Source organism: Phoca vitulina, unplaced genomic scaffold, assembly GCF_004348235.1.
Source record: "Phoca vitulina isolate PV1807 unplaced genomic scaffold, GSC_HSeal_1.0 scaffold34, whole genome shotgun sequence".
NCBI lineage: Eukaryota > Metazoa > Chordata > Mammalia > Carnivora > Phocidae > Phoca > Phoca vitulina.
Window position 1 is genome coordinate 2,190,193 of NW_022589737.1, and position 16,307 is coordinate 2,206,499.

Consider the following 16,307-nt stretch of genomic DNA (forward strand, 5'->3'; position numbering starts at 1 on the left):
GGTCAGTATTACCATTACAACTTTCTGCTATGGCAAATGCATCAAGACCCCATTTCTATGTTAAAGCCCCTAATACCCAACGTGACTATATTTCAAGATAAGGCCTTTACAAAAGTAATGAAGATTAAAGGAGGTCATAAGGGTGGAGCCCTGATCTGATAGGATGAGTGTCCTTATAAGAAGAGACACCAGAAAGCTTGTTCTCTCTCTCTCTGTCAGGTGAGGACACGGGGAGAAGGAAGAGAGCTTCTCACCAGAACCTGACCATGCTGGTACCTTGATCTTAGACTTCCCGTCTTTAGAACTGTGAGAAAATAAAGTTCTATTGTTTGAGCCATTCAGTCTGAGGTATTTTGTTATGGCAGCCTGAGCTGACTAATATATCCCTCCCCTGGCCACTTGTGAAAGGTTGGTTGGAGTGGGGGTGTTAAAACGTGTTCATCAGCTTGTGATAGGATTCTTTTTAGGCCCCAGGATCTGGAGTCAGTATCCTTCTACTGCGGTCAGACACTTGGAGCTTGAGGTTGCAAATCCAGCCCAGCTCCTGACTTTTTGGCTTCCCCAATCCCCATGAACCTCATTTTCAGCTTCTCTAATGAGCAATGCCAGCAAGAGAATGTGTCCATTCAGCACCACGGACAGAGGTACCCTGTCAATTCCCACAAATTAGAAGTTACTGCCTAGCCCTCTCACACAGGTGGTGCTGGGAAGGGAGGAGGTAGGCTGAGCAAGAGACAAGTCAGGGAGGAAGACCATCTGGCAGGATGCAGATAGTGCAGCCCCTAACCCTGGCAGTGCTCAGCCAGGGGGCTCCTGCAAACGAGAAGTGCCTTCTCGAGGCTGCAGCCTTCTCACACAGATGGGCTGCAAAATGAAGGAGGGGCTACTCCTTGCACTTAGTTGTGCTGGCCTGACTCTTGTCAAGTTGTCACCCTGATGGGTGCTTGCCACAAACCTATAGCTGGCAAGGTATTAAGTCTGGGGAGTCTGTGGGGGTACCGGTGTCATGGACTGTGGGTTAGGAGAAGAGTCAGCTGAGGAGCAATGGGAAGAGGGCATCAGAACTTTGATGTAACTTTGGGGATAGCAGTGGTACAGGTGAGCTGCCTCCTCCATGCCTGGAATGGGAATGAGGGTACAGGGGCTCTGGGCCTTGGGAGGGGAGGGGCCTGGCTCATGGCAAGCTGGTAGAGAGCCAGAGCTTCATTTGTCTGACTTTAATGAATAAATGGCATCCCCAGCCATTGTTTATCTACTTTTGAATCCTGACAAACAGTCTGTGGCATCTGATGGAGAGGGTTATTAGCTGCACGGAGACAGATGGTTGGGGACGAGGGGATTGGCTCTTTATTATAGCAGCCCCACAAGTGACAGCACTCCGTTTACTTCCCAGCCTCCATATCAATGTCAATACCTTCCTGTCACCTCCTGTGACCCAGTCAAGCCTCAGAGGAAAGACCCCGAGCAAAACGAAGGCAGAATGGCCCATGAGTAAGAGGGAGAGGTAGGGCCAGTGGAGTTGGAAAAGAGGGTAGATTTCCCATTGTTAGTTCTTTGAAAACAAAAATGCTGCCTTATTCTTCAGGATTTTCCCAAGTGCCCTGTAAGGGGCTGTTTATTCAATAGGCATTCAAAAAATGTGAATGATTGAAGAGAAAGGTAGAGAGGTCTGGATTAAAAAAGATAATAGAAGCAGATTTAATTGTGCTGGGTGAGTGGTTGGGGAACAAAGGTAGGGAAGAGAGAGGAAAAGAAATAGAGGACACAAAAGGTTAGGAAGATAGCATGAGGAAAAGTGCTTACGAATCAGCATACTGTGTTTCAGGCATTAGCTACTCTTCCCCACGTTTCTAGATAAAGAACTTCATGGAAATCAAACGGCTCTGTCCACTGTCCCAGGTTCTTCTCCCTGGTACCAGAGTTGCAGGACATAGCTTCCACCCTCCACATTACCCCCAAAAGGGTGGGCAGGTTCTCACTGACCTTCATTCATTCTCCGAAATTTGTCCTTGGCCATGTAGCCCAGCACCAGACAGCATCCTCTCTTCTGGAGGCCCAGCTCTGGAAGAAAAGCACAGGTGAGTGAGCTGGGAATGGATCAGGTGTCAGTGAAGACCCCTTCACAGTGGGTATGAAGTTGCTGCTCTCATAAACAGGGTTACTTATGTAACATTTACATAGCACTTGCTATGATCCGGGCATCCTACTAAGCTGGTAATTCCTCATTTGATTCTCACAATAACCCTATGAGGTGCATACCAGTATTATCTCCATTTTATATCATCCTCATTTACAGATGTATTAAGTAGGCAGTCTTAGATGGAAGAGCTAGCTGATGGCAAACCAGGAGTTTGAATCTAGGCAGTATGGCTCCAGAGTCCACGCTCATAACCACTACTCTATAGGTTAATGAAGCTCTATAGATCCCAGACTTGGGGACTATATCCACCTCATGCTGGGACTGTGGTCAGGCCTGCCAAAGGAGAGGCAGAGTCCAGCTAGTGGTGTCCAGGATGGAGCAATGCAACCAGACACAGAGCAGGGTGGTTCAGAGGAATGAAGAAGTGGTTGGGTGAATTTGGGAGAAGACACAGGAGTGGAGGTAGAGGAGTCTACTTTTTGGGAGAGAGTGGGTTTCTGGGTCTGGGGATTCCTGGACATTCTCATATTCAGGCACAAGGCGGTGACGTCCTCAAGTATTTATGAGGTGTGGACTCGAATGTGGAGCACAGGAGTTGGGATGGCTAAGAAACACAAGGTGTACATTCTGGTCCCACAAGACTTTGACACAATTGGAAACGCAAGGCGGAACAGCAATTCTAGGTAGCAAATGCAAGAGACTTTTTTTTTATTCCCACGGTATTTGATAAATGGGTGCCCCTTGTACTTGGGTGTCAGGCTGGAGTTACGTCTGCCTCACAAGAAGGCAAGAGGTCCTCGCCAGTATTTATCCTCTAATCCTGGTTTGTCTTAAGCACCTTGTGGGTTTCGAAGCCATTCTATACCAAATTCCTCTTCTGATCCCCCACAACACCCCACTGAGGTCGGCAGACAGGTTATTGCTCTTTATGCTATGCAGATGAGAAATCCCAAGTTCAAAGATGCTAAGTGACTTCCCAGGATTATTTTAGACTCCCTGCCCCCACTTCTTTGCTTAGGACTCATACAAACTCGACAGCTGCCATGGTGAATGGACAAGGGGTAGGATTTCTGGAAGAGGGCATGTGACTGCACCCCCTCCCGGGGCTTGCCACGCTTTCTGGGCACCCAGGTGCTCCCTCCATGGGTCCTGAAGGGAAGGAGGGTCCCACTGAGTGGTGCATCACAGCAACTCCTCCCGTGACACTGGTGTTTCTCGGAGCCCTGGCTGGTTAGCAGCTACGCTGTTGGAGCTTAGACAGGGTGAGCTCATTTCCCCTCCCTACCTCTCCATGCACCTCTTGTCACCCAGGTTCTACCCTCCATGGATTGCAGGATGAAAGGGCCCATGAAAGACAGATAAGTCAAGCTTAGGGGCTCTTGCCCTAGAGAAAAACAAAGTGTGGCGGGGCGGTGGCAGAATGCCATGGCCTTGGGAGGTTGCTAGCTTTGATCTCCTGATTCTTTAAAGGGGTTTATTAACTATCAGTAAAGAGCAGAGAAGCGGATCTGAGCGTGCATTTTCCAAAGGCGCTCACTTCTCTTCCGTCCCCTCCACGCGCGCTCATCTGAAGGCACGGCCAAGCCAACCTCACTTCAAACAGCTTTACATCTCGTGCGCCCAAATTGACGATGTTAAGTTCCCTCATCCAAGACCTTGGCCCTTTCTTCAAGGGCTCCTGCTCTGTTGAGGGCCCTGTGGATCAAAGCCCCTTTGATGTTTACTTACTATATTTGTGGATTCTTTCTAACAACCACCTTCAAGAGGCAGGAATGCAGCCTGCCAGGAGGGGGCCTGCGGAAGTACAAGCTGTGAGGAGGCGCCCCGAGCTCCCGCGAACAATAGCCTCTTGCCTGAGACTCAGACTATAGAGAAGCCTCAGCGTGCTGACAACGGGCCGCGTTAACCAGCCCATTATAATCGCAGAAGCATTGTTCATTGCCAGAACCATACAACTGCTGACGGTTCTTATTATATTTTCCATTGACTTCTTATGCCCATCTAAAGCATATCAGCAGGGACTCCTAATGAGAAAAGGAACTGGGGTTCCTGCATCGAGCCCAGGGAAGCATGGGGCGGGGGTAGCAGAAGATGCTGGATGGATTTAGGCCAAACATTCTTGTTGGTTTTGCTGGACGCCCCCTCCCCCAAGCTCTCAGGGAAACGGAGGGGGCATAATTGTCCTAGACATTTAGAAAGCGGGGTTGACCTGTTGAATCCAGATCATCTGTGTTGGCTGTCTCTGCCACTCCAACTCAACCCATCCTATGTCACATAATGGGTTGCCCCCAGGGTGGCTGCCCAAGGAAAGAGGCCATATGTACAGTCATTATAAGTAAGAGTCTCACTGACCATGTTTGATTTTTGCAAATGAGCAGGAAAAGAATTTTTTAGAAACCTGATTAATAAAAGAAATGGAGGATGAGCAATTTCTTAACGTGTTTGGCTCATTTAATTTGACACGTGTGGGTTAGTCTTAATTATTTAGGCAGCTGTATTATGAGGCGCTAACAAGCACACTGCAGAAATGTATTGAGTGAGAGAGCTCTCCGACAGTCCTTACCGAGAAGTGGGCAGAAGCCACTGGGATCTTTGCAAGAATGAGCAGGTTGGAGAATTAGTGAAGTGAGAATTAGATATCTATCCACATATGGAAATTTGGGATGTTCTTCGAAGAGATTTGCAGAGCTAAATTAGAAGTCACTGGGTCTGCATGAGGAAGCAGGCCAGGGGGCCTGAAGTGGGGGAGGGGAGGAGACTGTGGAAGCCTAGGTGGGGAGGCGGTGTGTTGTCAAAGGCACTGAGCAGAGTGAGGGCCAGGGGGAAGCAGGGGTTACCCCTATGTCTTGGGGCATCTCTACCCCGCCAGACTAACCAGGCTCCTAGGGGAGAGATGATAGAATGTGACACAAAGAACAGGGATCTTTCACTTTGTGAGCTAGACAGCGCCAGGTTGCCACCGTCCTTGTCACAAGGCACTGGGACCGAAGGTGGAGTCAGATCACAGATGCCCATTTTAACAGCAAGATATCAGGGTCTTCTCCACGGCAACCTTGGGGCTGCAGGCTTTGGCTGAGCACTTATCAGTAGCAGAACCACCGGACACACCAAAGGTGTCCATGGAAAATGATGAACGTGAATCAAGTCATCCTGACTTAAAAGGAAAGTTCACAGCAAAGAAGTCCAGGGTCACCTGCAGATGGGGTGGGGAGGGCACTGTCTGAGGAGAGGAAAGGCTTAAGAAATACTACTGTGCAAGGAAACATTTATGGGGAAAGCGCATGTTTCTTGGGGAGAAGGGTACGCACCCTAGGAACTCCTAGTCTCTAGACTCTGAGCAACAGAAGGGTCGGGATTGTGCTGTTTTCAGCTCTGAGTCCCTGGTCCCGAGCACAGTGCCTAGCACCTGGCAGGAGCTCAGGGACAGTCTTCTGATTCAATGAGAGGGTCAACCACAGACTCTTGGGTAATGACCCGCTCTCCCCTCCCCTAGGTCAGAATCAAATCAGGTGGGCTGAGACGTCATACAACGGAGTAAGTTAAGTGAGGGTGGTTGCCGAGTGAATGAAAGTTGTAATTCATTGGAAGAGAAGTCTAGGAAATGTGAGATTTCCTCTGGGAGGAATACAAAGGGATGACTTTATAAATGGAACCTTTTTCCTTCAGTTTCACATGGTGAAGATGGGACTTTTTCTAGCCTTAGGATTTCTTTATTCTTAGTAATAACAATGATACAGTGCTATTACTTCACATTTGCAGGACTCTTGGTTTTTCACCATGCTGTCATATTCACTACCTTATTAGAGGCTCACAGTAGCTCCGTGAAGTAGGTGAGGAAGAATGGTCTATTTCCTCCATTTTGGTTTCAGGGACCGAGGCTCAGAGAAGTAAAAGGACAGTTCAAGGCCAAAGCACTAGCTGATAACAGTGCCCAGGCTGGAATCCAGGTCTGATTTCTAGCTTAGCTCTCAGGGTAAGGTCTGGGATCCCAGGGCTGCCGATGCTATGAATCAAGACAATAGAGGATACAGGTCGGCAGTCCTGGCTGGGCCCGTGTTCCGGGTTGGACTATGTCCCTCCCACCAATTCACATCCGCTCTGATGGCCTGACTCACGGGCGATGGGCCTACCATGTACACGGGATGTGACTTTGTTTGAAGATCAGGACTTGACAGAGATAATCAAGTTAAAACGGCCATTAGGGGGTCCGGAGCCAATGTGACTGGTGTCCTCATAAAAAGGGGAAATTTGGAGGCAGACACACACATAGAGAGGGAGGGTGCCATATGAACACGAAGACGGCCGTCTACAAGCCAAGAGAGAGGCCTGGAACAGATTCTTCTCTCACAGATCTCAGAAGGAAACCACAGGCCAGACTCAAATCTTATAAAGATCATTTTAGCACTGTGCAGATGACGAATGGGCGGGGGTAAGCCCGGACAAGAGAGTGCAGTTGTTCAATGCCTGCCATCCTCCTGGTGAGCCATGCTGGACTGACATCTGCTCTCTGTGCCCTCCTCTGAAGACAGCCTGAGATCAGAGAGCAAGTGCAAGGACCCTGAGCTTCTTCAGTGGGACATTCAGAGCCTCTATCTCCCTGCCACCTTGACACAGGAGAGTGGTGGAGGGGCTGCAAATAGCTCACCAGATGGTTCCTGAGACCATATGGAGAAGGCGTCAGCTGGACCTGGCTGGAGTCACAGGGAGGCCATGTGTGTTTTGAAACAATCGGTCCTGGCTGGAGCCTGGCTCCAGCACATGAGAGTGAGCAACGCTCAGGGCTTCTCTGTGCTTTAATGTTCTCATTTATAAAATGTGGATACAGAGAGTAAGACCCTCCGCTCGTGGTTAATATGAAAATCAGAGGCACTTGGTGAAGGGTGCCCAGGATCAAGTAGCTGATAAGGGTGAGTGCAAGACACAGAAACAAAATATCAGACTGGGAGTTAGGGACTGTCAGATTCCTCCTCCCCCTTCTTTAAAGGGAAGACTCATCCAAGGTGATATAATGAACTTCTGGGTGGCATTCTCTGGAGGCTAGCTTGGTAGCCACAAGCTGAGGGGCTGGAAGAGGAAGCGTGTCAGGAAGGCCAACCAGGTGGGTGGCCTTAGCAAGGCTAAGGTGCCGGGGAGGGAGAGAAAGTGATGAATCTGAAAGACATTCTGGGGAAGAGACAATGGGCTGAGTGACAGAGTGGCTCAAGCAGAGGAAGGGGGCAGATGACCACAGTGGATTTAGTCGGGCAGAACAGGAGAAGGAGAAGGAGACACGTGTCTGTGTCAGAAGTAACCGACCAAGGCAGTCAGTTCGGGCATGGGGTGATAAAGGTGCATTTTTGGACTTCTTGTGTTTGAGATGATGGGGTTCCCAGGTGAAGGGGTCCGGGATGATGACATGAGCAGGAGTTTAGATCTGAAGAAATATATTTGTAATCAGCTTTACTGACCTCGGAGCGCAGACGTCTTGGTCTGTAGACCTCTTCGTTATGTAATGAATGACATAAAAAGCAGTGGGATAGGATGGGTAGACTCTGCCACGGTGTTAGTACCAGCCCTGCACAACCAGCACACAACCAGCCCATCGAGACCCTACCATGTACAAGACACAAACACGGAAGGCCAGCTTCCCTTCACAATGAGATCATAGTCCAGTTGACTCTGCAAGGCATATACTTGAGAAGAGGTGAACAAAAATCAAGCACAATAGTTCAGGAACACAAAGGGTCACGAGCAGCACGCGAGTTATTTCCACATGCACAGCCACAGTTGTTGCAGGAGCCCCGAGGAGGACAAGGAGTTGCGGGTCTTGGGGTGGTCCTCCCCCAGGACCTTGAAGGCTGGAGATTTCTCTGGGGGTCTGCCTTTGTTGGGTGACCGCTCTGATGGCCTGACTCACGGGCGATGGGCCATCAAAAGCCCCTCTACCAGGATGCCTGGCCCATCACAGGATGCCAGAGTGTCACGTTTGGAAAGTTCTCACCTTGATTCTGCTAAACTCCTGTTTTCTGCTTTAATTCTGTTTCATCCTGTTTGCAGCATTATAGTTCACATCTCAGGCCGTAACAATGCCCATAAATCATGCAGAGATCACAGTTTTCTGATCAACCTCTCTAGTAAAGAGGCCTGAAGAGAGGAATAGCAAAGGTTTATTAATCCTGACTAGTGTCTGGCTCTGGCCCTCCAGGACAAGTAATAAATGTTTAATAGCCCAATGATACCTGTTTCATAATTTTTGACTCTCATTGCTTGCTAACTCTAAGTTTATTAAAGAACTATAAACTTTACATTGTTGTAAAGACATAATGGTGATTTCATTACCTATCTGAGTTAATTATATTAGAACTAAGTTTTCCCCCATTCATATTAAGTATCAATTAGTTGTTTTAAATTATTGATTTGTATTTAATTAACTATGCTATTACATCCCAATTAAATTCTTGTAAGAGAAACCTGAAACAGCTATCGTCTTAAGTTTTTAAAATAATGAATTACATGGGGCGCCTGGGTGGCTCAGTTGGTTAAGCGACTGCCTTCGGCTCAGGTCATGATCCTGGAGTCCCTGGATCGAGTCCCGCATCGGGCTCCCTGCTCCGCAGGGAGCCTGCTTCTCCCTCTGACCCTCCCCCTTCTCATGTGCTCTCTCTCTCATTCTCTCTGTCTCAAATAAATAAATAAAATCTAAAAAAAAAAAAAATAAAAAAAAAAAAATAATGAATTACATGAAAAGCTCAAGTGGGCTTCCCCTCCTTTAAGAAGGGTTAACAATCATTGTGATAATTCCAAAGAGTCTTCGTGACCACCAGCCCACCTTTGCTTGCTTCTGCAGGGAGCACAGCTCCCTCAGACACCTGATGGTAAGGAACATGCAGCTTCATGCACCAATGGCAAGAGCTGACACTGGGGAAGCCCTTCGCCTGCCCCTGCCCTCCATTTACTGGCTAGCATGGCGCTATCCACCCGATGGCCAAGGCGGGCTGTCTATCAGCAACTCCTCACCAGCTGTGGGGCCCATGATTGTCTATGTTGCCACTGGCCCCAGACCCCACGGACCTGCGGGAAAGTCTGGTGCCCATGTGGTCATCACTCCTCTGGCTTCCCCAGATTCCTGCTCCACTGGCCTGACTCTCCACATTGTGGTCAAGACCCATCAGCCATTTACTGAGCAGCAATGAGCATTTTACTTTTCTCATCTTGTTTCCCCTTCACACGGACCTTGTAAAGGCAGGTGTTACTATTCTTCCCTTTCTTTATAAAGAAATGGACGTTTTAGAGGGCTAAGGAGTTTACCTAGGCTCCCTAAGCTGTTGAGTGGCAAAGCTTGAGTCCACCTGTCTGCCTGACGGCATGCCTGGTGCACCTTGCCACGTTCTGTTCTCAGTTCTCTGGAAGATACGCTCCTCACCAACTGAGTCTCAGCCCACCGGGCTGGCTATCTGAGACCTTGACTGGCTCTTGTCATCTTTCTTTTCATGGAAGGCTGGGCTCATCTTCTACCCTCAGACACTGCCTGGGGTCTTTTCTCCCAACTCTCATGGCTTGGAATTCCAACATGGCCACCAACTGACTCAGAACATGGCCTTCCTCTGGGCCACTTGGGTATCAGTGCAAGCCCCAGGGTTGGCAGGCTCTCCCACACTCCTGTGCACCCTGGAATTGGGACATAGGCTACCCTACCCCCTGGGGGCTGGATGCAGCCTGGCCTTGCCCCCTCTCTACTGGCTGGTATCATCTGGGGCCAAGCTCACTTAATTCACCATCACCATTTAAATTGCCATTTACTGATTGCTTATGATTGATTAGTCTCTGGGTTAGGCACTTTGCATGCATTACCTTCTTTAATCATAAAAATTCTCTTAAGTATTATTATTATTCCTATCTGATAAAACAGGAAACTGATAATCCAAAAGATTCAATAACTCACTCAGGGTCATACAGCTAGTAAGCGTTGAAGCCGGTAAACCTGATTATGCGTGAGGTTCTTTGGATGACTGGTATAATATCTTTGTGAGAGGTGCAGGGGATCGGGGAAAGTTTAATAATGTTAGTTGAAGAATTTTATGGAAACAGTTTTATCACATGTACAAGATTACCTCAGCCATCTCTGGTTTAAGATGTTTGATCCCAGGGGGTTAATCGCTCTGTGAGGGAATATGACAGAGAAACACGATCATGAAGGCCATTCCTCCCCCTGGCCTGTCATCACTCTACTTATCCTGTGAGGAACAGGGACTGCTGAAGGCCATATGCCTGCAAGGCTTTTAGACTTTTCCTAAGAGAAAGTTGAAATTGGTGAGTAATGTTCGAATGGGACCAGATGCTTGACAGCTCTATGCCCTCTCCCTAGGGAGGCTCTGCCTGGTATGGCCAGTCAATCACAGCTAGGAGGCCAGGCAGAAAGAGGGCATCTCTTTTCTCTTTTTTCTTTCAGGACCTATAGAGTCCCCAAAGGACTAAGACTGAGGGCCATAAGGAAGCCTTTAAAATCCCCCCTTACCCCCGCACACCCCCACCCCATCCCTTGCACTTCTCTTGAGACCCAGATTTTTGGGAAGGTAGAGGCCCAATAAAATGCTCTGAATGTAAAACTGATACATGGATTTAATCTTCACAGATTCCTGACAATATGGATTATTAGCCCCATTGTATAGGTCAGGCTCAGGGAAGTTGAATAATTTAGCTGAAGTCACACAGCTGCTGGGAAGTGTAGGAGCCAGGACCAAAATCTAAGCTCATCTGATCCCAGAGCCCAGGCTGTGCCATTTTGCTGGGATGTCATCTGGATGCTGAGCACACAGCCTAGGTGGCCAGCAGAGACCCAGGTGGGAAGAAAGGGACCACATGTGTTCAGAGGGTGCTGGCCACTGGGGTCATGGGCATTGCTGCCAGGTGGTCAGAGGGCACTGAGAAGTCCATGTGGGAGCCAGGCCCCTGGAAAGTCCATGCCTGGAGAAGGCTGGGTTGCCTCCCGGGGAGACAGGGAGGTGGGGGCAGGGCAGGGAAACATGGAGAGCGGCTACTGTTCACTTATGGGTTTGCAAACCTCTTTGTCACCCATTTATGGCCTCAATAAAAGCACAAATGCTGAAGATTAACCAAGAGAGTCCAATAAGGGCCACAAGCTGGCCTTAAGGCGTTTATCAGTGGAGTCAGAGAGGAATGGCCAGCCTCGGCCCTCGGGCCCACGTCTGAAGAGAGCAGGGGTGGGGGTGAGGGGGTTGGGGGGGTGGAGGCAGACGTTTGCTCTCACCTGGAACAAGGGAAGGGGGCGGAAGAGGGAAACGATGTCCTGGGAGTTGGGGAAGTGTACGGAGTGTAGGGCCATCCAACCTGGCAGCCCCCCAGAACAGAGGATGGTATGACAGAGAGAGAAGAGAGAGAGAGCGAGAGAGCACATGCTCGCTGACTATAGGGTCCTGCGGTTGGAAGAGGGTCAGCTAAGCCTCAGTGGGCTGGGGGATGCCCTTTCCACTTTCTGGGTAGAAAGCTGAACAGGAGGCAGGCCAGGGGATGGCATACTCTTGCTCCCAGGCAAATAAATCAGAGTTGTCTCTTCACAGTCCGGTAGCTACACCTTACCTTACAGTAGGGGCTGTGTCCTCCAGAGACTGCACACCTTCATGGGGATGGGAGAAGGCAGGGCTGGGAGCATGGAGCCCCTCCCTGCCCTGCCCCTCCTCTCAGGCATCCTGAACGAGGCCCAGCCCTGGGCCTGCTAACTAAGGCTAGAGAGGAGTGAGGCTGGACCTTGGCCTCCAGGGCAGGGCAGATCTTCCCGCCGCTGCCCCAGCCCACAAGGCAAGGAAGGAAAGGAGGCGGTGGGGTTAGGAGAAGAGCCGGCGGAGAAGGCAAGGGAGTCCCTGCTGTCCTCCCATTAACTGAAATCCTCCTTGAGCCTCACACACCCCATTACAACCCTGTATCTTATAATTAAATTGAATCTGCCAGTTACCTCTCAGCACGGCAGCAATTCAAGCTCATTGGAGGCTTTCTTTGTTTATTTTTATTTATTTATTTATTTAGTAATTATTTATCTAGCTATCCATGTAGCTACACGGAGGTCCTCACACCATGTCTCTTTTGCCTTCGAAAATGAGGGTGTGCAAATGCAGTCTCTCCCACTTGGTGTGCGGGGGCAGGAGGGGCAGGGCCGACGGGGTGAGCTGTTGCTGGGGGATGCCTCTGGGAGAGGGTTAGGGTGAATGCCACAGGCTGGTTCTACCCCCTTGTTCTTGCCCAAAGATGCCTTATGGAAGGTCTGCAAATTCCAGAAAGCTCCATGGAAGCCCCTTGCCCCCGAGGGACTGGAACATGGGTCAGAGGACGAGATCGTGAGTGGGTACCAGCAGCTAACACACCCACAGGGCTTTGAAGTCCTTCCATGCCAGATACAAGTTCTCCTTGAACCCTCACAGGACATGAGACATTCCTAAAGAGGGCGGTCACCGAGGATCAGAGAGGTTCTGAGACTGCCCGAAGTCACCCGGCTGCTCATGGCCGAGTTGGGATTTGAACACAAGGCTCGGTGTAAAACCAAGCCTCCTCATCTTCCCCAGAGCTCCAGATCCAAACTGGCAGCCCAGCAGCAATCAGAGCACCTTTCTTCTCTTTAATGTTAATCTTTCAGCATGAGGGGGCAAAGGAGAGCCTGAGAGCTTTGATTAGGCATCAACCCCAAACAGATGCAGCAGAGTGATTCTGAACCACCAGCCTTCACTTAATAAGAACATGAAAGTTTACTCAGCACAAGGCCATCCCAGTGGGAGGCTGATTGCTATCAGGCATGCCAGGGACTGCACAAACCCTACACATCAATAGCTGAATCCCAGAGAGGGGGCCCCATTCGGGGTCATCCAGTCTGGCAGCCCCACCAGAGCAGAGGATGAGGATGGCTGGGATAGTACGAGAGAGAGAGAGAGAGAGAGAATGCACAGGCTCCCGTATTATAGTGAGAGAATGGGAAGGAATTCTAGACTCCAGCTGACACCTTAGACAAATGTCCTCTGAAAAGAAAATGGTATTCACCACCATTGGCCACCTCCTCCCTTGCCTACCTGTCCCTACCAACCTGCTGTTTGGATCATCTGTGGGCCGTTTAGTACTTCTCAGAGCAGGGACGGGCGTACCACAACAGACCTGCATCCACATTGACTATTCCTGGTCTGTCTTGGAGCCAGGGAACTCACAGGTTTCAACGCATGTGGGCAGTGGCAGGCCACGTGTGTCTGTGACCTGTTTGCCCATAAGAAACTGTGAGTGACCTTGACTCAGGCTCTGTCCCGACCACAGAAGATGTCATAGCCATGTGAAGGAAGCTGGTGGCCCAGGCCTGAGCTACGGAAGGATTTATATCTCTTGTTGGTCTGGAGAAGGTTCTCTGGTTGGAGGATACCGTGAGGTAACCTAGTCCAACACAAGAATAGTCTTTAAACTGTGGGGTCTGGGGAGTAGGATGTCCACAGCTGTCCTGGCTTACAGGGTTTGGATGGGACAGCCAGGTCCTCCCCTGGCTCCTGAGGCTGAGAGAAATCAGCCCAGGAAGCTTGGACCATTAGGCCCACAGCTCTTGGGACTTCTCACACAGTAGTGTGGGCTTATTTATTTTTTTTTAAAGATTATTTATTTATTTATTTTATTTGATAAAGAGAGAGAGCGAGCGCAGTGGGAGGGGCAGAAGAGGAAGGAGAGGGAGAGAATCTCAAGCAGACCCTGCTGAGCACCGAGCCCGACTCTGAGATCACGACCTGAGCTGAAACCTGAAGTCGGACATTTAACAGACTGAGCCACCCGGGTGCCCCTTAGTAGTGTGGCCTTTTGATCTGAGGTGTCTACCTTCATTTCCTCAGTCTGTGAAATGGAGACTCCTGAGCTGTAGTGAAGACTGGGGATAATTTGTGCAGAAAGCTGGAGGGGAAGGTGAGGACAGGTGTGTCCCTATGACCTGTCCACATATATGGGACAAAGGCTGGATGTGTTGTAAGTTCCCTACAAACAAGAGTCACAAAAATAACAACATAATATATTATCATAAAGAGCACCGGTGTGCTGAAAGTCAGACCAAGAATAAAATACTCTAAGCCTGCAGTTTAGCCTGAGGGCTCTGGTTCTGGTTTGAGTAGAATCTCCTCTACTGTTGTAAAGACAATGTCCACAGCTGCCCGGCGGACAGTGACGCCCAACTCTCGGGAAAGGGGTGGGCTCCTGGTGGTCTTACGGGGGCCTACCAGCCCTGGCTTTCATGGTAGTGTAGGTCTAAGGCTGGTCTTTTGTAGAATCAGAGGAGCTGAGGGGCTTGAAAATGGGCATTGTCAACCTGGCCAGCAGTTATTGAATAACCGCAGAGTGAACACAGGGCACGTTCTGGATATTGGATTAGAAAGAAGGTTAAGGTTAAGGTTCACCATTGGAATCTTATAAACCAACCAAGGAATTAGAACAAATCCAGAGAAAGACTCAGATAAAGGTCCTCTTGTTCAATTCGAGTGGTGATGAAAAGTTCTACCTGGCATTGCTCAGACCCACGTGGAAGGAGGTGCCCAACTCTGTAAGCCATTCTTTTTTTTTTAGAGAGGAGGGGAGGGGCAAAAGGAAAGGGAGAGAGAATCTTAAGCAGGCTCCACACCCAGCTCAGAGTCCAACATGGGGCTCAATCTACGACCCTGAGATCATGACTTAAGGGAAACCAAGAGTCAGACGCTTAACCGACAGAGCCACCCAGGCGCCCAGCCATTCTTTAAGGGGCACAGGACAAACCCAGCAACCTCCAGAGGAGGGTGCCAGGCCAGCAAGGGTCTGTAAGCCTTGCCACAAGAGACACAGGTGAAGAACTGGGTTGTAGAAGTAGGAAAGAGAAAAGACTGACCACGGGGCTTTAGGGGAACGAGTCTGGACCAGGTGATGGGGACTATAAGGAGGCAGGTCTCATTTCAGTAGAAGGAAGAAGTTGTCTTCAGTGCAAGGTGCTAGGTCTCTTCGAAAGGACTTAGGCCAGACTGGAGCCCAAGGGACTGTATGTAGGCCTTTGTCCTGTCCTGGGGCAGAGTCTGCCGCTATGGAGTGGGGCTCTAGGACGTGTTTGGAAGAGCTGACTGTGTGCCTCTCTTCCCAGCTCTGCATTCAGTGATGTCACATTGGCACCTCACATTGGCCATGGTGGGAGGATTTACAGCAAGGAAAATGACAAAGCTGCCATCAGGGCTCTTCCCCCTGCTCTCCTTCCTGAGCGCTGGTTGACCAGCACACCACTGGCTGCACTTTCACATTTGAGGAGAGGCCTGTTTACCCTGGTTCTGGCTTCTAGGTCTTTCACATATGGGACTGAGGGCCTCCACCTGTGGTTTCAGGTGGGTCATCATCCCTCCGTGTCTCGTCCTGTTTTTGCTGACCACTGACTGAGCTGAGGCTGCTGAGGTCCAGCCAGAGAAGCGTGCCTGGTGGATGGCCCTGATAGTTCACGCGGTTCAGTCTCCCACCTCCTAGCAGGATTGCCCCTCTACCATTCCAGAAAGTTCACGACTGACTTGCCTTTAACATCTTCATGGGGGGCACACTCAAAACCTCTGCATGGGCAGCATCTGCTGATGGCAGCAAGTTCTTCCAGGTGCTTCTGTGGAGGCCTCCTGCTGCATCTTAAGCAAATACTTGGAAGAGTGGGAAGGGGGATTTCTTCCTATCCATTGTTACCAGATGTGAGATCCTGAAGATAAGGATTTACTACCCTGGGGCTCCCCCCAGCAGTGGGACAAAACAGCTAACATGTATCGGCCAAGCATGGTGCTAAGCACTTCGTATAAATGATCTCATTTAATTCTTACACCTGCCCTGTGAAGAGGCACTGTGATGATCCCAGTTTTGCAGTTGATGACAACGGGGCTCAGGAAGGTTGAATCTTTTGCCCTTGGCAGCTCATCTCTAGAGCAGCAGAACTGAGACCTGAATCTGGTCTGAGTTCTCTTAAATCCTGGTCCCCGCCCCCTGCCCCCAGGTACAGGATCTTACCTCTCACAAATCCAAATCTCCTGTTCACACTATGGGGGTGAGGGAGGTGGGCAGCTCCGAGTGTCTGTCCTGTGAGGAACCATCCCCCCACAGTGTTCCCCAAGGAGCATTCTATGGAATGACGGCTCAGAGGCTGCTGAGTCAGCGCGCCATCACCCAAGTCCTTCCTCCG

The 16,307-nt window shown here is 49.9% G+C and overlaps 1 protein-coding gene across 4 annotated transcripts in view; it reads right to left on the reverse strand.

Moving 5' to 3' along the window:
* Positions 1 to 16,307, reverse strand: part of KIRREL3 (kirre like nephrin family adhesion molecule 3) — a 536,120-nt gene that overhangs the window by 117,443 nt on the left and 402,370 nt on the right. For all 4 annotated transcript variants that reach the window (XM_032426386.1, XM_032426388.1, XM_032426387.1 and 1 more), the window contains exon 3: positions 1,984 to 2,061. In XM_032426386.1, the coding sequence (XP_032282277.1) occupies positions 1,984 to 2,061 (78 nt within the window). The remainder of the gene's footprint in view (positions 1 to 1,983; positions 2,062 to 16,307) is intronic.